Source organism: Trachurus trachurus (assembly GCF_905171665.1).
Source record: "Trachurus trachurus genome assembly, chromosome: 1".
NCBI lineage: Eukaryota > Metazoa > Chordata > Actinopteri > Carangiformes > Carangidae > Trachurus > Trachurus trachurus.
The window spans coordinates 30,173,507-30,199,870 of NC_139891.1; the positions used below are offsets into that span (position 1 = coordinate 30,173,507).

The following is a 26,364-nucleotide window of genomic DNA, read 5'->3' on the forward strand; positions in this document are numbered from 1 at the left end:
ATAAATATATCGTTTTGTCTTTATAGTTATTTTGATATTATTATTTAGTGGTCGACTCGCCCAGCATTTCCTAGTTTCAGTTTCCCGGATCGCTATTTGGCATCGTTTATGGTTGGAACTACAACGGTATCTGATCATCTTCTAACCTCCGACTTTCGTTCTTGATCAATGAAAACATTCTTGGCAAATGTTTTTGCTTTAGTCTGTCTTGCGGCGGTCCAAGAATTTCACCGTGCACGCGGAGGCTCATGGGAAAATGTAGTGTGAAAACACTTCACTTTCCAAAACTCCTCGTAGTCCCTTTAAAAGGACAATGAGTTTGTATTTGTATTTTATTTTTCAATAAATATATCATTTTGTCTTTATAGTTATTTTGATATTATTATTTAGTGGTCGACTCGCTCAGCATTTCCTAGTTTCGGTTTCCCGGACGCTGCCCGGCGGGTCATGGGAATAACACCGCTGGATCGCCGTTTATGGTCGGAACTACGACAGTATCTGATCGTCTTTGAACCTCCGACTTTCATTCTTGTTTAATGAAAACATTCTTGGCAAATGCTTTCGCTTTCGTCCGTCTTGCGCCGGTCCAAGAATTTCACCGTGCACGCGGAGGCTCATGGGAAATGTAGTGTGAAAACACTTTGCTTTCTGAAACTCCACGTAGTCCCTTTAATGGATTTCTCACAGCAGATACTGTAGCTGCGCAAACAACAATAGCAGCAGCAGCAGCAGCAGCGAGAATCCATGTTTGTTTTCTCTTTGCCTAGCAACAGGTGGAATCACCTACAGTAGTTAGCAGGTGGTTTTAGCCGCTGTATGTTGTTGGCAGGAGGCTGATAAAGTGGAAGTCGCATGTTAACTCAACCAACTGCAAATGACTACATGTGTCTGCGCTCCTGAAACTGTCACTCCCACAAGAGTTTGGTGCGTTCAGTTGGCTTCAGTTGAGTTTGACAAATCATGTCGTCCGTGATCCCTCATCTGGCGCAGTCATTAAGTGTGAGTGATCCCCAGTCGTCATAAAAATCTGCTGAAGCCAGTCAGTTAGTGTGAACTCCAAGTCTTTTCTAAATCGGTAACAACTGTGCAGAGTGTCCCCAGCTTCAGATGGTGCTAACACATTAAGAGTCTCAATAACAAACAATAAAAGCTTAAAATCAGTCCAGAAATGTTCAGGAAGTCACTGAAAGGAGGCAGGAAACGGGACAGATGTGCTCTCGTTTACAGGTTCCAGTAAAGGAGCAGCATTTTAGTGTAGAAACCAACATAAATGACATTACAGTAGTCAAGGTGTGTAGTGATAGAAGCAGGTGTAACCCTTTGGAAATCAGTAAAAGGGAGACATTTGACCAGATCAATGCTGATCATGTTGAGACCAATTTAAACCTACTTCTTATGTTACCTTCCCGTAGTCTCCCAGAGACAGTGAACCTATCACAATCATTCTGGAGCTGTTGTTTCAAATGCTCCCTGCATAAAAAAACGAAAAACTAAAATGCCTGTCTTTGTCTGTTTATGCCCTGTGCTGACCCTCTGTTCTCACTGTGCCCTGCCCTCAGACTGAGTTAGCTTTCTGCCCTCTATTGAATTACCCCACTTCAGCACTTTCCAGCATTGTAGGATGATGAGGGAGGATGGGAAGATGGGAGGGAGGGAGGTGAGGACGACACGTAGGAAAGGTTTGTAATGAGGAGAGTTGGTCGAGGGAGGAAGATGCAGAAACACACATGGATGGATGGATTAATGTAAATGTAAATTCACGCTGCAGTGAATTAAGAGAGAGGAGACGTGACTGGAAACAGGCAGAAACATTAACAGGGTCATGAACTAACTCTGTTATTAACATTAGAAAGATGAACATAAGCAAAGAGAGCTGTTACAGGGCGGCTCATACATATTTTATCTTTTAATGCTGCCAAATGGCCATAAACACTTTTATATTAAGTAAATATCCATAACCTCTGACATGGAAATAAAAATAGATGAGTAAATCAATGCATCTTGTACTGTACATGAAGATAAATATGATCTTACTGCTCCTGGAAAACTGAAAGTGAGAAGACAGTGACAGACAAAGAGAGAGACAGAGAGCAAGAGACGGATTGAGTTTGGTTTTAATGACCCACTGGCAGCTCAGCAACATGTGGGGCATTAGGTTATGGCAGGCAGGGGGTAGCTACGAGCCACAGCTGTGTGTGCGTGTGTGTGAGTGTAGTATTAATATCACAGGGGTATCCGAAGATTAGCAGATAAGCCGTAAAAATAAACACAGGACAACCCAGTGACTGACAGGAGGCTCGGAGGAAAACAGTTTGAACAGGACTCACTGACCTTAGAAGGAGGATAAGATTAGGTACCTATATAATATAATAACATATATACATATTCACAATCTCAGGGTCAGTTTCTCAACTCACCAACTTTAGACACAGGTAAACTATGTTCAGAAATGACCTGAGTCGTCGGTTGACTAATCTAATACAGACACAGATAATCAGATGTGAAGATGTTTGATATGAAGCTTTTATAAATAGAGCTGGTACAGTAAAACTTTATTGTTTTAACACTTTATTACACCCTGATATACAGTAAACGCACTTTGCTGTTAACTTCTCCAGACTGTGGAGCAGCCCAGCTGCAGGTTAACTAACACTGACCAATCTGAAAACTCGTTTTAAAAACAAACAAAAGAAAACACCTTCAGGCAACGACTTAGTGGAGCTATTTCATATTTTCATATTGGGTAACACTTTATAGTTAAGCATGAAATACTGAATTCTTCATTTATAACGCATAGTATGTAGTTTATAAACATAGTAGAAAATGTTTTACTCATCACTGATAAGAACCAACTGTTTTTATAAACGACATACTAATGAGTATTCATGCATTATAAATGAAGAATTCAGTATTTATTAATGCCTTACTAATGCTTAATAGTGTGTACTAAAGTTTTACCGGTTTGTGTTTTGTTTGTTTTATATTGGCCTTTTCAGGTTGTAACTTATTGATTTAAATCCCAAGACTTTCTAGGTTTGTTCTTGTTTTTGTTTTGTCTTTTATTTTTTCCATTTTATTTTTACAAGCACCACAGAACTTTGTTAAATATAGTTTATAATTACTTTTTCCTAATATTAAGCATTTGTTAAATATTATTTAACGCTTAATTCATCATTAATAAAGTGTTCTTCTGACATCGGTACAAAGTACTTAACTAATGAGTAGTAATAATTTACTTACCGTATATTTTATGAATGATCTCATGAAACTCTGACACCTGATGAATAACTGGTTTGCATTCAGAATCCATCATTTATTAAGTATTAAATTTAATCATTAAACACGTAAATTATTTTAAAATCTAGAGTTAAACATGTAACAGTAGGAAGGATGCTTTATAAATGACAAATAAAGTATATAATAATGCTTATTAGTGGTAATTATTATGAACTGTTACCCCAACTCCTACTTTTGCTGATGAGTAATTACAAAGTAATCGGATTAGTTTTTCTATAACTATGTAGTAATATTTGTAACAGAAATCACATGACAACTTCCTCGTTCTTGAGGAATAGGAATAGTCTTCATGGATTTGGACCTGAAGTCACTTGATCGTTGACTTTGAACACAACATCACTCACTCACAACCTCCAGTGAGTCCAGTTCAGACCGGTTTGTACAGTAGAGTGGGAGAAGGAAGCCCCTGTGTTTGCCAAATGTGCAGCCTGCTGCTGCGGTTCAGGCGGTGGTACAGTATATTCAGTGCTAATTTTACGGCTGCTGTGTGTGGGAGTGCGTGGGAGATGCTGAGTTTTTTAAAGGAAAGCAAACCAAGTTTGTTGTTTGGAGTTTGGCCTGAGCTGCAGCCAACCTGTTAAATAATGAGACTCCAGATCTTCCACGTTTCCCCGGTAGGTTCCAGTTAGTCGTGCTGCTGCTGGTTGATTAGTTTGCAGTGTGAGCTCAAATCGGTTTATAATCTTAACACTGGTACGAGCTGCAGTTACAACCTCTATGCTAAACAATAATGAAACTTTAACTATGATATATAATACATAGATTAGAATTACATTATTTACAATCCTGAAGGTGCAGCCAAACTATCTAAATCACATTTTATTACACTGGTAATTTGTGTTTATAGGTGAATTGATCTCACAGTGTTAAAGCCTCTTTAATTAAAGAGGCTTTTTGGCACCGTCTGAACAAGAGGTCACATGAGGTGATACACAGTGAGGTCATAAAGTCTGAGACTGATTAAATGACGTCATGTGGCCTGTTCAGAAGAAAAAACTTCACCAAACTTTGACTGGATTTCATCCACTTTTAAATGAAATATGTAGATGTACTGTATCTTAATAGTCACCCTCTAATCTGTTAGAGGTTAGCAGTGTGTAATAATTATTTGAATCACAGATTAGATTAGATTAGATTAGCTCAGATTAGATTGGATTGGGTTAAATTAGACAAGATTATTTTAGGGTTAGGTTAGGTTAGATTAGATTGATTAAATTAGATTAGATTAGATTAGACTGGGTTGGGTTAGACTAGATCCGATTAGACTAGACTATTTTAGGGTTAGGTTATATTAGATTAGATTTAGATAAAGTTAGATTAGATTAGGTTGGGTTTGGTTGTATGAGATTTGATTAGATTACCGTAGATTAGATTAGATTAGATTGGTTGGGTTAGGTTGGATTATATTGATCAAGCAAGATTTGATTTGATTCAAAATTGATTGCTTGTTGATGCTGAGAGAAATTCAGATGTTCAGTATCTCCATTTAAACAATACGACATAACACACACACACACACACACACACACACACACACACACACACACACACACACACACACACACACACACACTAGTTGTATTAGGCCTGAATGACTCTTTTGCCAAAAAATTAAATACAAAAACACAAAATTAAGATGCATAGAGCATTAAAAGTGACCAAGTGCAAAAAAAAAAGCTGCCACTGTGAACAACAGATGGTGACATTGACATTTTAACTCACTGTAGTCAGTTTATTATGAGGAGTGTTGTGAGTGTTGAGTTGTATTATTATTTTTTCCTTTTTCAGATTTCAGGTAAAAAAAACAAAAACTTTTTCACTGCACCAAAAGTTTTTTTTAACAAACTGACATTTAAAGTTATCGAATATTTCACAGTAAAGTCCATTGTAGTATTTATGTAAACGATCCCTGTTGTTGCTACGGCAACCAGCCGTTGTCAACATGGCAAACACGAGCCGTGTGTTTGTCTTGACTTTCTGTCAGTCACAGTGATTATGTTTCCGTGTGTGTGGATGTTGTATGCGTGTGCGTGTCGATGCTTCTTTGTCCGTCAACTGAGGCTGATTAAATTTCACTTTTTTTTTTCTTTTTTTTTTTACAGTGTTCGGCTGTCACAAACATTTATCCCAAGGCTAACACACAATCAGCTGCGTACAATCACAGATGCAGTACACAGTTATGTATTGGCAATCCATGAATTCACTCTGTTACACACACACACACACACTAGTACACACACACACACACACACACACACATTCGAGTACACTGGACTCCAGCAGCTGGCCTGACCTTGAAGATAAATACACCCTTGAAAAAATGTTTCTGCAATTCATGGCTGGCGATGGTCTGTTATACGAGCAGCGGATTCATCTCAGGCTGCATGAAAATAGATATGGAGTCAATATGTGCTTCACACACACACACACACACACACACACTTACACACGCTCCTCTATGCACCGTCACACTCTATTGGACTCTTTGTTTGTCTTTTTCTTACACAAACAGCTGCTGACACGCTATTCCTCCGTCTTTACATAACAAACAAGTACATTTTCAACACAGTTTTAACTCTCACCACCTCTTTGTTTTTTTTTTCTATCTCTTCATATTTGCCTCCATAATCATTTTTTGGTCTTAAAGTCACGACGACTCGCTTTCATCCCGGTGAAAACGGTCACGGCTGAATCACGGTGAACACACAAACACCTTGTCTGACTTAGTGAAGCGTGTAACTGCTGTTTTCTCTTTGACTCTCGGCTCCGTCCATCTGTGTGCAGAGTCACTGGTGCAGCGATGCAGCTGCTGTAGTTACACAGCAAACACCATAGGCAGCCATGCACAGCTGTCACCACGACGACAGAGCCCAGGATCAGTGATTGATTAGATATTATAATCACAATTAGTGAAATATTAGCACATGAAGAAACCTTTCATATCAGAGTATAATTCATTCTCTCTGTCTCTCTTTCACACACACACACTATTACACACATTGACACACATACACACACCTCCGACACAGCAACTCCTTTGCTGACATCTAGTGTTACAAAATTTAATCACCTCAGATTTCATCGCCTCAGCCGTCATCCATATTAATTCATGAATATCAACTGCAAACAAAGGTCGACAGGTCAACACTGAGTCATGACGTGTTTGCGTGAGGGTGTGTGTTGAGTGTGTGTGTGTTTGTGGGTGTGTAAGGGCTATTGATCTGGAGAATGTGCTCTTTCTTCTTCAAGTGGAGATAAGCAGTGAAGAGCAGAGGAGGAAAGCGTGAGCTGAGCACACCACGCTGCGAGAAAAGAGTTGACGTTGATGGAATAGGCGGAGGAGAAAGAAAAAAGATTATCTCCTGAATGCAGCTTAAAGGTGCCATTTGTTACTTTTGCTATTATACTGCACAGCCTTACGATTAACAGATGTTTCCCTACCTGTCCAGAGAAAAAAAGCTGTGAGTTCAGACTCAAACTTTGTTCCTATACACTCACAAACAGCAAACACAAACCTCTTTGGAAGCTAGCATGCTAACCAGCTAGCCTCGGCCTGTTTGCAGCTTTCCAATAGCGACTCACTGCACCCTCAGATCTGCCCTGAAGTAGTAGTTTGTTTATTCGATCTTGTGCACAAATTGTTAACAGTCGAGCATCAATCACAGTCACAACCTTCCATAATACATTCCTTAGTTCAACTAGTTCATAAATAGATCGAAAAGGTGTAGGCTGAAGCTATCCAGCTTACAAATGCCTACCCTTTAATTCATTATTTCAGTAAAACCATTAGAGCTCTTCATGGTTTCAGTGTAACGGAAAGAAACAAGTATCCAATAATTAATAAAATAAATAAATAAGTAAACCGTATTACAGTATTACAGTTGCAATCAAAACCCAATTGATCAATCCTGTTTATAGCTTTCTATCATACTATGTTTCAAGTCATATACGTTTCAAGTCATATACGTTTCTCAGAAGACGTATTATAACCTCTTGTTAATGACCAAAGTTTTTTCACCACCACCTGCTCCAGGAAACACCATTTAACAGCAGAGAAAACTTTCAAACAGCCTCTTTAAAGCATAAAGTCGTCATCAAGCTCCCCAATCACAAACTCCATTAATGTGCAGGTGAATGCTTTAGTTTAGTATAAATGTATTGATAAATAATAATGCATCCTCCTTCTCTTTATCTTTTCATTTCACCTGATACTGTGACAGAACCGGATTTATCAGATTAATAAAAACAATCTTATCAGCTCTTATCTGTTCTTATTAACTTGTAGCAGCAGTGTTCAACAAAAGAGAAAACAAAGCTCTGATAAAGCTGACCCGGCAGTCACAGACTGGCTGCTGGTGAATACAGTGACAATTTAGCAGATACTGTAACAAGCCTGATATTCACCTCAGGAGTTAAGAGAATGAATATTTTAGGTAGCAATTGTTGGGTTGACTAATAAATGTATACAAAATGGTCCTCTGTGTGAGGACGTCTTTGGAATAACAACTTTATAAAGAAAAAGTCCATAAATGTTGTGTTTACAGCCCAAAACATCAGTAAATTCAGGGTTAAACTGACCTCAGTGCTGCAGCTGTGATCTGCTCCCTGTGGCTGCAGGTTCTCAAAGTTACTGAGTTAAACAGAGATGAAAAGACTGAGTGAGAAACACAACCAGCTTTTTATATTCTCCCACATCCCTCCCGTACACTGCAGGTCTCAGATGATGACCCAGATTTAGCGGTTTTCTTCAAGTCGCTGCGTTCACACATGACCATGCTGAGAAGTGGAAAAGAGAAAGTTTACACATCTAAAAGTTTCAAAGTACCACACAGGAACAAGTGCGGTAATAAGTACAAAACAACAAGTGACGCTGGAGGACGGTTTTAGCTGCTCAAACATGGAAGCTAAAGAATCTCACAGGTTCGAGTGTGAGTTGTTGTTGATCCTGATAAATTGACAGTAAATCTGCGACATAGTTCAGCTGCACCGTCTCCACTACAACATAACCAACCTACAACCATGTCACAGAAATGGACGTTTTAATCCAACACGTTACTGTACGGTTGACGTGAAAGCAACTGCTACTTAAAGACAGACAAATAAAGTAATGGTGTGTTACGAATTTAGTAATCCATCAATCATTTATCTGTTTTTTTTTCTTTTGTTTTGCTAACTTTAACTGTGCATCACCATATTAAGCCACTGTGTAAATGTTATACCATAATCATAATGTTGTCCCAGTGACATTTTAAACCAGTGCATCAAAGGTAAAGGTTTGTTTCTTTCATCAAATTCAGAGTGAAATCATACGTAAAGTTATTTATTAAAGGGATAGTTCAACATTTTGGCAAATTGGCCCATTGCCATAATCCCTATAGTCATAGCAGTAGGGTTGTTACCTTTCTTTGTCGGTGCAAGCTATTTTTAGAATGGTGGAGCAGAGCCGCGAGCTGCTCAGAGCTACGCTACGGAGGCTAATGGGATTTCTTGGTTTCCCTCATCAAACTCATCAAATACAAAATCCAACAACTCCAAAACTCTCTGGTGGACAAGTTGTGACCTGCACATTCACCACGCTATGAGATAATAACGCAACACAACTTGTCCACCAGAGCGTTTTGGAGTTGTTGGATTGTGTATTTGATGAGTTTGATGAGGGAAACCAAGAAATCCCATTAGCCTCCGTAGCGTAGCTCTGCTCCGCCGTTCTAAAAATAGCTTGCACCGACAAATAAAGGTAACGAACCTACTCCTAAAACTATAGGGATGATGGCAATGGGCCAATGTGCCAAAATGTTGAACTATCTCTTTAAGAAGATGAAGTGGCCCTATGTGTGGTATCATACCGTATACTACAACGACACATACATAACTAACAAAGCTTATATAGTTCCTTCGTAGCCGACCTTACCTCATTATCAACTCAACCATCAACAATGTTGTCAGGTGAGTTGTGTTTGTTGATGAATCATAACTCCATAAACAAAGGACTCTAATGGAAAATAAACAATAATATAAAACAATCATCTTGCCTGAACACATCTCAAATTAAGGTTGAGGTGGTTTTATTATTGATGTTTACAACAGTTCATGTGGCATCACTAGTTTGTGTGCACACACTCTGGAGGAAGTTTGACTGTTAAACCGTGAACTCATGAATAAAACAGAAGCTGTGTTTTTGAAAAAAAAAAAAAAAATCAGCGAGAGGCCACTTGTTTAGAAATGCTGAGGGGGTCTGGAGGCACGATGTGACCCACAGGCTTCGATTTCTAAAATCCGCTTTTAAAAAGTGTTCAGAGACACATCCTGAATAAAAGTCGACTTTTTAAACTCACAACAGAGATGTAGAAAGTCTGGCGCCTCTTAAGCACCTGGATGCATCAGCAGCACAGAGAAGAAGTGTTTGGTTCCTCCTTGGTACCTTTACTCTAATGAAGCCACATGCTGCTTCTGTTAAATCTGCACGGCATGTAAACAAAGGACGCCACGTGTAGTGTAAACAACAGACGATGCAATAATGTGTTGTGTAATTGTGCTGAATGATGGTTGCACAACAATCAATTTAAAGGTTCAGTTCATCCACATCACGGAATAAAGTTTAGATCTGATCAGTTTGGCCTGTGAATCACCAGGATTTTGTTTCTTGGAATTAAACTTTCTTTTAAATCTATAAAGGTAAATTTTTGCAGTGGTTTGAACATCACAAACAAAATTCCTCCTACTCACATGTTGTTGTTTTGGGTGGTAAAATTTCCAGACGTGGATGTTGGACGATGTGCAGAAAATGGAAGATTGTAAAAAAAAAACGAGTCCATGAGTCATGAATCTCTGCAGCGAGTTATTATGATCTAATTACATTTTGTGGTTAGGTCGCATCCAGCGGTGATCTATGAAGACAAAGTTCAGATCAGGAATTGGAGGTTTACGTTGTTTCTGTTACCCAATAGGGTTTAATAAAGGTTACCAGTGTTGCCAACTCCTCAGTAATTAAAGTCGCTATTGGCTGTTCTAAAAGTTGAATGTTGTCATCACGATGTCGTTGAAAACAGCAGTGATAACGTGGTTTCACATCAGAGTCTCCAAACCAGAAACGTTTGTCATAACACCGGAAAAAGTCGCTAGATTTTGTCGCTATAGTCCAAAAAAAGTCGCCAAGAGGGTTTGGAAAGTCGCCAGATTTAGCGAGAAAGTTGCCAAGTTGGCAACACTGAACCATGACAACAAAGATAACTGTTGAGGAATAACAATGTTAACCCAAATCATGATCTTTTCCTAAATCTAACTAGGCTACTGTAAGCCAAGATGGACGTAGCCTCTGCAATGTCACGTCAGCCTCTTCCTAGTACCTGACACTGACTAACTCCTGGCTAACACACCTGTCACACAAATCGCCACTCCCTTGATTACACAGAACTTTAAGCCTTAATAAACAAATGAGTTGTATAAAGTCGTCATGAAAGAGGAAATTGGATATAGAGACCAATAAACATCTTTTGAACCAGGCTGTAAATTTCGTAACATCTGAGTCTACTGGGTTTTGGAGACACCCTCTGGTCATTGGAAGAAGTGCAGTTTTTTCTTTTTTTTTGGTTTCAGTTTTCAGCCTCAGAAATTGCAGCTTCATATCGAGCAGTAGGGGGCGCTTTGTGCTGTGGGTCATTTCAGATTATTAAAAAAAAAGGAAAAAAAAGTGTTTGTTTTGTTTGTAGTAAAATTGGATGACTTTTTGAGATAAGGATGAACTGAACCTTCAACATAATAATTTCACTGAACTGCTCCGGCCTCATCACACCTGTCTGTCCCTCCCACGTGTCTCCTGCTCCACATTCAAAACATACTTTTCCTATGCTTTTCCCCGCCCTTACCCTCCAACTTCGTCATGCAAGTGAACGCACCATCCTCTGATCTCTCTCTCTCTCTCTGGGTAACTTTCGCTTCCTGTTCTGTTGTCTGTTTCCGCACCGTGTTGCGCCTCTGAGCTGCTCCGGCCGCAGTCGCTCAGTCTCCGCCTGCTAGAGACAGTCCAGTCGTCCAGTGTCCGCTAACGCCTCAGGGAGGAAAAGAAAAAGCAGCAGCAGCAGCTTTTTTTTTCTCCGCTTTGCTTTTCAGCTTCAACTTTTACTCCCAAACTTTCTCCGGTTTGTCTGAGCTCCGTGAGGAACAACATGTCGCTGCCGCAGCAGTTAAGGAGCGAAAGGTGAGTGATTGACGGACTGACTGTCAAAGTGTAAAGTTTAACTCTACACCTCTGCACCTGTAAATACTAAGTTTTTTTTTATTTATTTAAGTGGCTATGAATCATCAATGCACTGATATTCTCCAGTTTCAAAAATGACTTAGAACAACCGATTATTATTAGGTTTTATCTCACTTCATCTTTTCTTTGATCAATGCACCTGAAATACCAACAGGGTAATGAAACCTGAGGCAGGTGTGTTGCACAGCAGTGAAAAGGTGCTTTTTATAAAACAAATGAGGATGTTTAATGTTTGTTGTACTGCTGTCATGGACACCACACACTCACAGCATTTCAGCCTGCACAGACAAAACAAGAAAAAGTCAAAATATGCAAAATAAGTTGCCTCAGGCCAGGCTCTAGCTGATCTGACTGAAACCGTGTTTTTACATATTAGGATATTTAAAACAGTACTGTCAGGATTGAGTCAGTGAATAAACTGAAATGTGATTTGCCAGCAGAAATACGCTGATTAAAGTCTGTTTCTGTTGCTCAGTGACTTTGATCAGCTGCCTCACAACGTCCCGATCAGCGCCACCGTCGCTGACATCGAGGAGAAGAAAGGCTTCATCGACTACTTTGTGAGTTTAAAAGTTGACCACAAAGTTTCAAAAAGTATAAACTTGATTCTCTGGTTTGCACTGATAACGTTAAGTACAAACCACACGTCTCTCATTCATGTCTCTGTTTCCCCCCTTTTCATTTTCAGAGGTTTGTGATTGAGGTGCGGACCAAAGGAGGGAGCAAGTATCTGATCTACCGGAGGTACAGAGAGTTTTTCAACCTCCACCAGATCCTGGAGTCCAGATACTCTCCTGAAGACCCAGAGAGACCCGGTCCCAACACCTGCATCCTGCCCACTCTGCCAGGTGAGTGTGTGCTAGTGTGTGTGTGTGTGTCTGTGTGTGTGTCTGATAACCTGATAACTGCACCACCACGCCACAATATTGAACATGGTGTCAGGTTTCACTGTTCAAACACAGTATGTGTCTGTTTCTGGCTCCACGGATGCTTCATTATGGTCTGTAACTCTGAAACCGTCACAGTCTCTGGCAACATGGACCTATGTTTCTCAAACATCCAGCTGTGGGCTGACGAAACTAAATACATATCTGATAGTAGGTTGTGATGTGAAGCTGCTCCAGGCTGAGCTCAGGTGAGGGCCGGTGGTGGTGCAGCTCCATCTTGAGGAGCATTAGCTACTGTCTATTAAACTCTGAGGGGTAATCCACCATGAAGCAGTTCTCAGTCTGTGAGAAAATGCAGCCTCCACATTTATTTCAGTGAGCTCACTTCCTCAAAAAATAACAACCTCTAAATCTGTCTGAAAGAGAGTTGTGAGTGGAGTCTGGTTCTCATTCAAAAAAATATGATGATGTTATGATCTGTGTCGGCCAATCAGCTTCCTGTTCTCATTTAACTTTGTAATATCTCCAAACCCACTGTTGTTTGAGTGACTAATACAAGTGAATTAACCTGATTTTACAATAAGTTCAGATGCCAACAGTGGGAAAAAAAATCTATAAAAACTATTTTGACATAGTAGTTTAAAGTAGTTTGTCTCTGTGGTTGTGCTGCATTGTAATGCTCTCCTATATTACTGTAACGCTACAGTGAATCCTTAGGGTCTAAATTACAGAATGTGTTATAGCAGCTGATGCATGATTCATAAATACATAAATAGCACACTGGGAATAAGAGATTTGATTAACCACCCTATAATAAAGCACCATGTTCTCAAGTGTATTTTACATTTTACATCACAGTATGTGCATTTAAAAGAAATGAATTCGCCGATATTGCAGCAGCAAAATAGGATGTATAATAATACCACAGATGCACACAGACATATTTTTTGTTTTATATGTAGATAATGCTAATCCACAAAATAATTTACAGTTTTCATATAAAATCTATATACTTAACTGTTTTTATGTGTGTAGATGTTTTCAGACTTGACGTGTCTCCAAAAATGCAACACAGAAATATCTGTAATCTGCCAATCAGATGACTCAGCCAATCGATACCAACACCCCAAATCATTAATAATTAAAGAACAAGGGAAGTAACCAGCTAATCATGTTCCGTGTTTCACTTTCACTTCAAGAAGTAAATGTTCCTCTTAGTTGGGTGTATACAGTGTCTGGTTCTTTGCAAATAAAGCAAAGACTTGAGGGACTTTAAAGCAAACTAGAAAATGTGTGTGAATGCTGAAGGGTCTGACAGACAGGTAGATAGAACAGATCATGTGAGTGAGGTCATCTATACCACACTGTACCTGATTGTTGGTATGTCGGGTATGTGACATATAAAAGTGAAACTTGGAGCAGACCTACTCGGGGAGGTGGAGCAGGTCTGTCCGCATGTTTAAGTGAAACTGTTGAAGAGTTGGAAGAGTTGCAGTCAGCTGCAAGTCACTGGAAGATTAGGAGATTTGGGAAACTGTATGACCAAATTTGCAGAACAGAAAATTGTGTATTTTAAAGATTGAATGTCCAAAAATGGTTATATTGCTGAAAATAACAAAAAAAAAACTGTTCAACTCCTTTAAACTAAGGAGGGTGTTTATGTTTATGTTTATATATCATTTTGGTTTTTCTAGAGTTGGAACTGTGGAAACTTTGCTGAGTTAAAAACAGGAAATACTTCAGCTTTTCTCAGGACATCAGCCTCTGAGCTTACAGTACATGTATTGGAGTTAATGGGGCAGCTGGATGGGACTGGCATGACTCAGAGGCTCATAGTTCAAATTCTATGAGACTCTCTGCTTTTGCAAGCACATTGTGTGAAAGATGGTTAATATGGCTACACCTCTGGAGGAAATGGTGTTTGTAAAGTATAATTTGTGGCCAAGAGGACGAGGTAAAGAAAAAAAATTAAGACGATTTTTAGCTAGATCATTCTGGCTGATGATGTCATCCATTCTAGCCCTGAACATTCCATACAATATACACACCCATTATAAAATCATGATTTCTCATAATGTGAATGAGTTTCAAGCTGTCATAAATGAAAAAATGCTGAAGATATCGATAAGCTGAATGTAAAATGAATAGCTGAATGTAATTTGAACAGTCTAGAGATTGAATGAAGCCTGTAGCTGAAAGTATGCTGAAGTAGTTGAAGTTCAAAGGGGCTGAAGCTTTGAAGAGTTTCAAAGATTGTCTCCATTCATTTGATGGGAAAACAATGGTGGAAAAAGTTTAATATTCTTATAGTTATGAACAATTTCGAAAAGTTGAGTATTAGCATAAATGTCCTGAAAACTGTCCTGTTTAAATTAAAACCTTCAGCATTCAGCACACTGTGTTTAATTCAATGCATTAATCATTTAGATGATTCACTATAATTAGAAATTCATTAAAACAATTATAGTTGCATTATGTTTCTTTTGCTCAGTGAGAACAGAGTAGAGTCAGCAGGGCTACTGTAATTTCCAGTTTGAATGGGACGACAGTGATTTTTGCTGTGTCGGGGCTCTGCTGCCGCCGCTGCTGATCCAGTTCTGAGGAGAAAACAAGTTTACTGCATAATTTCTGCCTTGTCATTCTTCGACCTTCACCTTCAGATGCTAAGCCCGTTCTGCTCTGCTTCATGCATATGGAGATGAACAGACTGGGTTTGTGGTGACAGCTGGCTCAGCGTTCAACCCCCCGCCACCACCATGTGCCTGGAGAACTGAAACACATGTAAACATGGTTTTTAAAGCATCTGAATCCTCGGCATAGATTTAATCATGTCGGATCTTAAAATCTAAGTTTACCGTGCACCGCTCCTGTTTTCTCAGAGGATTCGGGCACGACTTTAGCTGTGAATAAAAAATCAGTTTAATAAATTTAAATGCTGATGTGGCCCTGAACGGATTTGATTGCAATTTAGCTCAAGTTGGGTGTGAATCACTTACCCATAAATCCAATTCTGTTCGAGCCACAAGGGCACGGTGATGGTGTATTTTAGGCACATGTTGGTGCATAATAATGTGGCGTTGAAGTGCTGAAAATGCTGCGTCGCAACTCTGGTTCTCCAGAGAGATATTTGTCATCTGAAGAGTAACATTTAAATATGCAATAAATCAAATTACAGTTATTTCGTTATAGCACAATGAGGAGTTTTTAACATCTTCACAAATTCATAAACTCAGAGTCGAACTCAGTGAACCTGAGGCAGTCTAAAACTCTGAGCTTTTTTCGAATGAGACTTGTGAGTCATGTCGTGTTGCTGGCGATTATATCCAACAAGGTCGGTTTAAAACCTTCTAAGTGAGAATAATCCACAGTGATTGGCATGTGGAGTAGGCAGAGAGGAGCAGATGTGTACAAGGACAGATGGATGTCACATGGGACAGTTCTTTGAGAATTATAAGAAAAACAGACGTGTTGGAGGGTCGTTGAAGGTTTGAGGGGAAGAAGGACGGCAACAGAATGAGCAAAACATCTTATTCTTCTGACGGTAGCTGTGGTCCTTCTCTAGTGTCAACTTCTTCTCTCAGTCTCTGAGGTTGAGACCTTTCGTTATTACTGTAGTTTGCATGTTCTCCCTGTGTCTTTGTGGGTTCTTCAGCCTCCTACCACAGTCCAAAGACATGCACATTGACTTAATTGGTGACTCTAAGGGTGTTTTCACATTGGATCCGATTGTTTCATATTGTAAAACTTTGTTCGGCACCCGAGTACACTTGCGTATGTATAAATATGGCCGTGGACACATAGTTGGTTTGAGAATCAACCATTTATATCACCAATTGGGCGACATTTGTTGATATTCGGGACTGTTCGGTGTGTGATGCAGTGGAGATAAGAGCGCCAGTCGCAGTCCCAGTGCCGATGGACAATGAAGTTGTTACTTTGGAGACGCCAACAACAACCAAAGCGCCGGGTTTCCTGCTTCAACATCTATCGGGCACCTCAGAGGATGAAATGGTCAGTTGCAGCCCACTTCCTTTGTTTGGACACGGTTGCTCGTACACTGGTTTGTGAAACATGCCGGAGAACGATTCACTTGGGTTCACAATTATCAAATGAACTGGACTTTGGGGTCAATTGTTCTCGGATTCGGGCCCAGGGCCTTAGTGTGAAACCACCATAAATTGCCCGTATAGGTGTGAATGTGAGTGTGTGAGGTTATTTTGTCCAGGTGAACCTTGGTGTCAACCTCTCTCAGCTGGGATAAGCAGTACAGCTGAGGGATGGATGAATGAGTGGTCGCTGATGTAAGTGTACAGGCTGAAATAAGAGTAACCAACATCATAGTTTGAGAAAGTCGTTTTTTGTAAGTGACAACGTTTCACTGATTACAAATCATCTTACAGAAGTGTGAGTAAAAATGACGTGCCACAAACAGTTTCAAACACAGCTGATGTTTCTCACTTCCTGGTTGCTAAAGCTGCCGGGAACATCAGTGTGGAGTGTAAAGTGGCGAAGACGGGTTGAGAAATAAGAATGAGAGAGAAAGAGACAATGGAGAAATAGAGGCCAGCGGAGCACGTCTGCATATTTAATAGCCCAAATGGTTTAAAGGAAGAGAAGTCATCGGTCCGTGCACGGTTGCTGTTGTTAAAGAAGATTAAAGGTTGGGGAGGAAACGTCTGGACTGAGCGTAATCAAACTGAAACTTTAAATTACAAAGAGCCACTGAGTGCAATAAGCAGACAGAGACTGAGGAGTGCCGTTTAAAAGAGAAAATCAAGCCAAGCAGACAGAGGAGTGCAGATACAGGACCAGAGCCTCGAACTCGCTCACTCAGTAAATTCAGTAATTAACTGTTTCAGCTCGACCATTTTTAACGTATTTAGTGTATAACATGTAGATGATATATAAATCACTACAAGATTTCCTCTGATAGTAGCCTATATATAATCAGCTCTGAGTCTGCATTTCGTCCTCTTGTTATTCGTCCTCATCTGCTCACTGGCTCCTGCTTTTATTCTGCAGCTCATTGTTTTCCCATAAGTCCGTCTGTCGAGGAGCCGCCGTCAGCGTCCGCATCGATTATCGGAGGCTGGAAACCAACATCTGCACCAATGAATTGAACTGGTGGCTCGGACCATTGATTTGAGAGAGATGAGAATAGTTCAGTTCAGAGCGAGGTGTGTGTGTGTGTGTGTGTGTTATTTGCAATCACACCGAAGTCAGAGGGAGATTTATTTCTCTCTCTCTCTGCTCTGACTCGTGGTTTTAGTTTAGCTGTCAACTTGTGCGTCGTGTTTAACAAATTAAAAGTTTAATACCACATTTATATTATATTCTGCATCTCTGCATTAGAGGTACGATAATTAATCATGTATGTTACAGAGTAGACGCAGTGGGGAAAAACAAAAAAAGTTGATTACTTTTACCCCTGAGGCCCAAATGACTTTTATTTACACATAGTTACAGTGAGAATGTTTATTATTTCTGGGATACCAATGTGTTTTTATTTTCTTAAAACTGTTAATTTACAGATTAGATATGTATACTATATTTGCCAATTCACAATGAAGTGGAGGCTAATGGGGAACGTCTTCAGTGTTTAAATCATGTGGACAAAAGTTAAACGTCAACCTGCTGGTGGTCACTAGATGACCTCACTTAGTAATTAGAGTCATTAATAACAAAGGACACTTTTCAAAGCTCTGTGCTGCCGGCTCGGCTCTGTCTTATCTCCCACAGTGCACCTGTGGTGTTGCCCGCGGCTGCAGCTCCTCCAGCGCTGGATCCGATCCGATCCATAAAAACACAAGGCTTCTGCTGTTCTCTGATCTCGTTCCTCTTGTCTCTGCTCCCGTCTGTCCTGCCCTAAGTGTCCGTTCCTCCCTTTGATGTTTACTGTATTTGCTGTGTGTGCCAGGCCGAGGCCGGGAGGGGGAGGGGGAAGGGGGGCAGAGGGAGGATGGGTCCAGGTACAAATGAGTCCTGTGATTCAGGGCAATCGCTTTAACCTGGTTCAAGCAATGGCAGAGTCAGAGAGAGATAGAGTCTGTGCCACTTTCAGCAGAAGTGCATTTGAAAGTCAAAATGTATCTGTAACGGCAAAAAACTATTAAAAACCTTATAATTTAGTATTTATGTCATAGTTTAATATTGAATTTCCTCAGAATCTTCAGCATAATGTGTCACTAATATCACATATGGAGCTTGATATTAGGCAATATGTTAGATATACTCTATAATTAAACATCAGCGCTTTTATTTTGAAATTCTTAGCATGAATTCTTCATCTGCCGTATCTCTCATTGTCTCTTACTATATTGGGAAAGTTCTACTTTCCAACAAACTCTGATTTAGCATCTGCCACTGAGGAGTCTGCTGGATAATATTAGATCTGATGGGTTTAATTGCAGTGCCAGATCTCATCAGGATGGAAAGGGAATAAGAAAGACGGGAGGGAGGAGGAGGAGGAGGAAGACCGAGGGGAGGACGGGTGATGGGTAGGAGCAGAAAAAAATAATAATTGAAAATGGATGTAGGTCTGTTTGGTCAGATTTCAACAGTTTTGATTAATGAGAACTTCACAGTGGAGAAAATCTGTTTGTTTCTTCCTTCTTTTTCTTGATTCTGCTTCACATTTCCGTCAGATCTGGATACGTCTTCTTGTCAGTCACGTGAATACCATCGGAGCCAAATTGATCACAGATCTTTCAACGTAAAAACTAAAATAGAAACTATTAGACTCAAGGTCAAAAGCACATTTGTTCATCGAGGGCCCTGGGAGACGGAGAGGTGAGTGAATGATTCATCAGTAAATGAGTAAATGAGTGAATTTGTGCCTGCGAGTGATGGAGTGAGTTATCGCGCCGGAGAGTGAACGAGGTGAGAGAAATTGAGAGAAGAGAGAGAGAGAGAGGAGGCTGAATATTGTGGCTGAGGGTCATTAAGACTGTGCTAAATCAGATTTAACAGCAGCAGCGTTAGACGGCCGCAGATGAATTGTTGAGGGCCCGAGGAGTCGGAGCTGAGCCTCATCGCTTCAGAGTGTGAAGAGTAACGTGATGTGATTCAGGAAAGATATGTTTTCTGAAGGAGCACACGTCCAGTTAGAGGAGATAAATAAATGTGACTTTAACTTAAAATATGCCAATAACGTATACACAACACATACAGCTGTGACACTAAATGAACCGACATCTGGTTTACACGCACACATCAGATCTGTAAAACTGCAGGTGTAAATTTCAACCCCAAAAAATCTGAATTGCATTGAGTCCCACTCCCACAGTTAACCACATACATAGACACAGCCCAATATAACCTTAACTCTAACCTCCACATGTGTTTGCATAAGAATACCTCCATCATGCTCTCATTGAAAACACCTAACATAGTAGATCTAATATGGTCTCTTCTATATGGGTAACACCATATAGGGTTAATAACTCATTTTATCATCTCATGTGTCTCTTAAAACTATCTTTGGTGGAGGTTTACACAATCAAGATTTAATTTAAGATGAAGTTAAAGAGGAACTATGCAAGATTTGTACCTTGATTAAACAGCTTCGGGGTTATTGTGATGGTTAAATAACTTGTTACCGAGGCATCTTTGATCCGAAAACCAACCTTGTAGGATCAGAGTCTCCAACCCCGAACCACGACACAAACACGCCCCATAATGTGTAATTTCTTGTTTACGACTACACAAATATACACATCATAAAACGTATATGATAAATAACGTTTGATACCACTCTAAGGCGACTTCTTGACGGCTTGTTGAAAACAAATGCACATGGCCGGGGGGTTGGTGTACTGTATTGTCCTTCCAACTATCAAAAATGCAGCTAAAATCAGATCTGAGGCTGAGGCTGAGGTTTTTCTTGGGTTCAGTTTCACAAAGCTTTTTGACAAACAACAAAAACTGTTGGAGAGCAACACGTCTACCCTGGTTCAGTTCAAGTTTGTCCTGTTATATCTTCATTTGTACTTTGATCTTTAAGCTTGTCCAGGATTTAGGTCTGTTGACCTTTCAGTTCATACTTTGTGTTTTTTCTTCCATTGGACTTTGGACCTCGCTTTTGTGTTTTACCTTGTTTATTTAAGTAAATACTTTTTGTTGCTCGTCACCTTTTGTCTCTGCATTTGGGTCCACGGTATGCAACTGAACAAACAGCAATCGTGTGAAATAAAGTTTGTAATGCATAATGGTTTCTGTAAACAGACGTCATGTTTACACTCAGCAAAAATAAATTGTTTGCATTCTTGAAGACTTACAAATGTGTTGCATCATGTTTGCAGAACAGATTTGTTCTTTAATATCTGAAATTGTTTTCTCGCTGAATGAGTTATTCATCATTCCCTTCAGCCTCACTGTGCATCACCAACTCCGTCGATCAGCTCCGTCAGTAGAATCTATAATGTGTTGCCCTCGTGCATGTTGGTCCTCTGTGCAAGTGTCAAACCCCCCCCACAAAATACTGCCTTTGATTTTATAACAACACAATCTGCTGCAGGAAAACATCTGTCCACCTGATCCTTAGTTCACCACATGTGATGTCTGCACATTTTTCTGCTATATTAAAGGGATAGTTCAACATTTTGGCAAATTGGCCCAATGTCATAATCCCTATAGTCATAGCAGTAGGTTCGTTACCTTTAATTGTCGGTGCAAGCTATTTTTAGAACGACGGTTTCCCTCTTGGTTTCCCTCATCAAACTCATCAAATACACAATCCAACAACTCCAAAACGCTCTGGTGGACAAGTTGTGACCTGCACATTCACCACGCTTTGAGATAATAACAGAACGTTACAAGACAGAGTTGTTTTAGAGGCAAATGCAGAGACTGTTTGCTGAAAAACTGCCACCGAAGGGAACGTGCATCAGCGGTTTTGCATGAATTTTCCTCTAAAACAGCTCCGTAACGTTGTGTTATTATCTCATAGCGTGGTGAATGTGCAGGTCACAACTTGTCCACCAGAGCGTTTTGGAGTTGTTGGATTGTGTATTTGATGAGTTTGATGAGGGAAACCAAGAAATCCCATTAGCCTCCGTAGCGTAGCTCTGAGCAGCTTGCAGCTCTGCTCCGCCGTTCTAAAAATATCTTGCACCGACAATTAAAGGTAACAAACCCACTGCTATGACCATAGAGATTATGGCAATGGGCCAATTTGCGAAAATGTTGAACTATCCCTTTAACATACAGTATATGTGTGAGAAATGATGTAGGCCTCGATTATACATCTTGGTCCTTGGTCTTAAACTCTTTATTGATGTCTTTCTCTTTAGGAAAAGTCTTCATCGGCAACAAGAAAGAGATTGCGGAGAGCCGGATCCCTGAACTCAACACGTACATGAAGGTAATCACAGTTTGGTTTGTTGCACAGCGCAGACCTTAGTTTTTTTTTTTTTTTTTCCAACAAAAGGGAGGAATTGTTGGCATGCCGGCTGCAGTGGCCTACAACTCGGTGGGCCGAGCGATGCTGTAGGTGGATAAGCAGCACAGACTCGGATATTTCAGCAGTAGTTTTTTTGCCGATGGAGCTGGGCCGTGTAGGCGTAGCTGCTCTCTTCTCTTTGCTCTGCCCCTGTGCCCACATCACGTCTGACTGACTGTAGTTGTGGGACTTTTGACATGTTGCAGCGTTGCTCCATCGCTTTAAAAACACGATCAGGTTCTCTCTTTCTCCCACTCACTCACTTCTCTTTTCTGCTTTACTCTCTCTCTCTCTTTTTTTTTTGCTGCAACCTACATGATTCTCACTTTGCCACACTCTCTCGCCTTCGCTCGCCTTGCACTTGTAATCTTTCTCGCTTCATCTCCTCTCTTTTCATCCACTCCTTCCACCCATCTCACCGCCCGACTTCTCCTTCTCCTTTTCCTCTTCCATCAAACTCCCACTCTCCCTCACGCCTCCCTTGAATCTTCATTTACCTGTCTTCTACCTATCCAACCTTTTTTTTTCCCCCATTTCCCCTTCATCTCCGCACATCGTCACTTCATCTACATCTTTCATCTCATGCCTCCTTCCCTCTCTTCTCTCTCTCTCTCTTCCCTCCCAGAGGTTGCTGGGTCTACCAACGTGGTTCCTGCTCGATGAGGCTCTCAGGATGTTTTTCTACCAGACGGAGCAGGACAGTCAACACCAACCACGAGCCCTCAGGCGTCTCCGCCCACCCACCCGAAAAGTGTAAGCACAGCACGCCCTGCTAAACGAGTGCAACACAGGTAGAAACGCTGAAGACCTAGCCAGCGTCCCATCGGAGCGACAAGAGTCCCTGAACTGTGACCGCTAGCCACGACGCCCTTTTTATTTTTTTATTTTCTTATCAGAGCTTCGCATCAGAAGTCACAATACTCCAATTATACAAAGTGTTTGAGGCTGCGAAGGTGACAGCCTCGGTGAATTGGTTTTAAAGCTGAAGTACCTGCCAATTATGAAGAAGGAGGTTGTTTGTTCCACAGGTTGATTTGCATAAATCTCTTGGTGAATAATAAATAAGGCAGGGGTCTTATAGTGAAAGCAGCTCAGGCTTCAGAATTTGACCTCAGTCCAAAAAAAAAAAAAAAAAAAGGTGAATTTTTACCACCAAGCGTAGAAGCTGTGTCCTTCATTGTTTAGAAGTTACTGCAATTAGGATCAGTCTTGAGCCATTAGGCATTTTAGAGCTGTTTTTTCGTCTAAATAATTACATGTAAAAGTTGGAGCAGATGGTGCAGGTTTTTTATGGATGTGAACGATGGAACGGATTAATTTTTCCCTAAAAAACATAAATCTGGAAGAAGTTCTTTCCATAAACATCATGACAAATCAAGAGCAACTCGAAACATTCAAGCAAACTAAGCACGAAAACACCAAATACAAGTGATACAAGTTCGCAATGTGTTGACAACAGCTGATCTATAATACATACTGTACATTTTGCTTTATAATTAACTCTTGATAAGTTCTTGACTGTTAATCATGACCTTTAAACGTGACCTATGAACATCGATGTAGAGACGAAGAGGCCAAAGAAAAAACTTTCATCTAAACTTTCATCCATGCATCGCTTTTCCAGATGCAGCTGTTAGTTCTGTAGATTCAATAATTGACAACTGATTGAATATCTTAGAAGTTACAAGTTGTGTGTTTGGATCTTACATCCTCCCTCTCCGAGCTGATTTAGTGTGAATAAACGTTGGAGTTTAGCGTTTTGCACAAGAGCTCTTTGACACTTTGTAGTGAGCCGTCACACATGAACATCTGGATGTCGTCACAAGCATGCGGACACTCAGAGAAATGTTTGAGCAATCATTATCTTCTCACTTCACTGGGGTTTGATTGGTTATCCTGTCTGAACCTGCAGCAGCTCATGTGAGGGACGTTTCTCAAAGGTCGTCATCACATCGGGTTTTCAAGTGGTTAAATGCTTCACTCAGGGGTCAACGAGCAACTACCAAGTGTTTTTAATGCCAGTGTTTATATCACACATGATTGTATGGTGAGATTGTGTTTGGAAAAGGCTCTGCTCTGTGAGGGGGAATAAAGATCCAACTGGGATAAACTCACTAACTAACTAATCCCCCTCAAAACAAACATCACATCTGTGAGCATCAGATCTCTGTCAGAGCAAAAAGCTGAGATTAAAAGTGCTGAATGTTTCTGCAGCGGCAAACGTGCGTTGGTCTGAAGGTGTCAGGTTATAATGACCACGAACATGCATGGATATGATCATTGGACGTCATCAGTCAGCTGGTAACAAAGCAGCCGATGATGAATGAGCCGTCTTTTATCAGATCAAGTGACAAATGTAAGAATGAGGTGGAAATTATGTAGATTTTTAAATACAGTTGAGTTATATGTTTGATCTATGTGGATACTGCAGCTGATGTAAAGAGAAATGATGGATACAAAGCCAGAGAAACTCTCTGAAAGTGTTTCAACGAGTCCATATACGTATTCATTTGCTCATATTTTAGATACATGCATTCATGAAAATATAGCTGTCTCAAGAGTTGCCGTCTGTCTCGTGTTTGTCGTGTTGAAACCAGGACCCTAAAATACAGAACCATTACCCAGTGACAGGCGATACGGCCGTGCAGCAGGAACATAAATACGTTATGCCAAAATCACAGCGAGGTCGTCCTGAGTTACGACGCCTCCTGTCTTTTTCCTTACACCTCTCATAAAACGATGGAGCTAAGTAGGCAGGAAAAGTGATGGAGGGGAGGGGACGTAAATCCTGGAAGAGAAGAAAAATACACAGAGACGTATTACCCTTTCTTTTTTTAACTTTAGTTTTAAAAAAAATTCCCTACTTCCTCATTCATAACGGCCAGCGGGGCGTCTGATTGGCTCATGTCCCTGTGGTCCGGTTACAGCAGCAGGAGATGTGGTAAAACAGGGCACGCTCAACAGGAAGTGATGCAAAGGTCGACTCTCATTACTTCCTCTGCTCTTAACATCAAACCAGCCTTTTATTTACATGGACACAGGATCGGGTTGTTGTTTTTTTCTTTTAACAAGGACCTTTGACGTTTCCTCTTTCGATTGTTGCTACACATCCAATTCTCCCACTGTCCTAGAAACCAGTTTCATTTTGTCTCATAGTTACAATATTTTACTGTAAACACTCTCATTCTTATAATGAGCTTGTTTGTTCAAGGCTTTCCTGGCATATTTGAGTCACTGACTGTAGTTTCTTGCTTTTGATTTTCACTTTCTGTACTTTGTACAAAGGAATCTTATTTTTTTTGTACTTTATGTTCCTGCAATAGAAAATAGCACTTGTTGGTTCACTATTCTTAAACTTAAATATCATATCTTATACCATCCCTAAACAGAAATTGCGTTAGGCTATCCTGATGTAGGCCTGTCACCATTATTACATCATCGCCATATCAAAATTATATGAGCTGACCGCAATTATTTTTGCATAATCGTTCAAATGGTTTCCATTCATCTGTATAAAAACAGCTGGATGAAACTAACAGAAATGTCATATTTTCATCACTATTTCCCCGCCTTGTCCTCTTTTAATGACATCATCACGTTAGTTTGATGACACATCAGTGGACTGATAGTGAACTATTTTATCTTGAGGCGCTTTAATATTTCTAATTTCTAATATTCAACAATTTCATTTCGATGAGCATCTATTGATATTAGCATCATGCATTTAGTTGCAAAGCCGATAAATGGCTCATGTGGTGTATGTCTATTATTAAAGCAGAAGTAAGTGATATATTTGTGTTAATATAAGTCTTAAATAGTTGTATCTTCCGACAGCAATCACTTACATAGAGTGTTTGGTCTGAAACACGGGTCTGTCAGTCACTCTGCTCTGCTCTGAGCCGAGGAGAAAACATTTATCGTATCCTACAGTTTTTATCCAATGAGGAGAGAGAACGGCATGCAGGGCTGTGTGTGCAGCCAAGGGACGCCGTGAATGTGGCGACGTAGGGACGAGGACTGTTATGGTGCGTTCAAGGAAACTCGTTTTTTTCCGACCTGTGAAGTCGTACCAGTTCGATCTGGTACATAGACTGTACAAAAAGACGTACTGGTACGATTTCACGGGTTGGAAGTTACGAGTGGCCGTTATAGTGACTTTCACCGTTAAAACAGGTCGGAAAAACACGAGTGGGTTGCCTGGAACGCTACAAAGTCGTAAGTTGTGACTTGAAGCTGTAATTTATGATTTCAAAAGCCTGCCTGGAACGCAGCATTAGCGAAAACGACCAGATCACTCACTTCTGCTTTAATTATGTTTAGGCTTATACTATAATAGTGGCTGAAAATAATCAGACAAAAACAATTAAATTGTTGATTGCAATTATTTGTTTGAGAATGAATCGTCAACTAATGTTTGCATCGTTTCTTAAACGCATGAAGTGCTGTGATTGTTATCAGCTCTGTCTGTCTGTGTTTTGGTTTTA

The 26,364-nt window shown here is 40.2% G+C and overlaps 1 protein-coding gene across 2 annotated transcripts in view; it reads left to right on the forward strand.

The window, feature by feature from the left end:
* ncf4 (neutrophil cytosolic factor 4) overlaps window positions 1-26,364 on the forward strand; it is a 52,191-nt gene that overhangs the window by 3,229 nt on the left and 22,598 nt on the right. The window contains exons 2-6 of one of the 2 annotated variants that reach the window (XM_083980546.1): window positions 11,407-11,494; window positions 12,030-12,114; window positions 12,243-12,402; window positions 21,732-21,802; window positions 22,506-22,633. In XM_083980546.1, the coding sequence (XP_083836672.1) occupies window positions 11,463-11,494; window positions 12,030-12,114; window positions 12,243-12,402; window positions 21,732-21,802; window positions 22,506-22,633 (476 nt within the window). In that variant the 5' untranslated portion in view covers window positions 11,407-11,462. Of the gene's footprint in view, window positions 1-10,380; window positions 11,495-12,029; window positions 12,115-12,242; window positions 12,403-21,731; window positions 21,803-22,505; window positions 22,634-26,364 lie in introns of those variants that run through there. The other variant, XM_083980545.1, reaches the window with a different exon arrangement.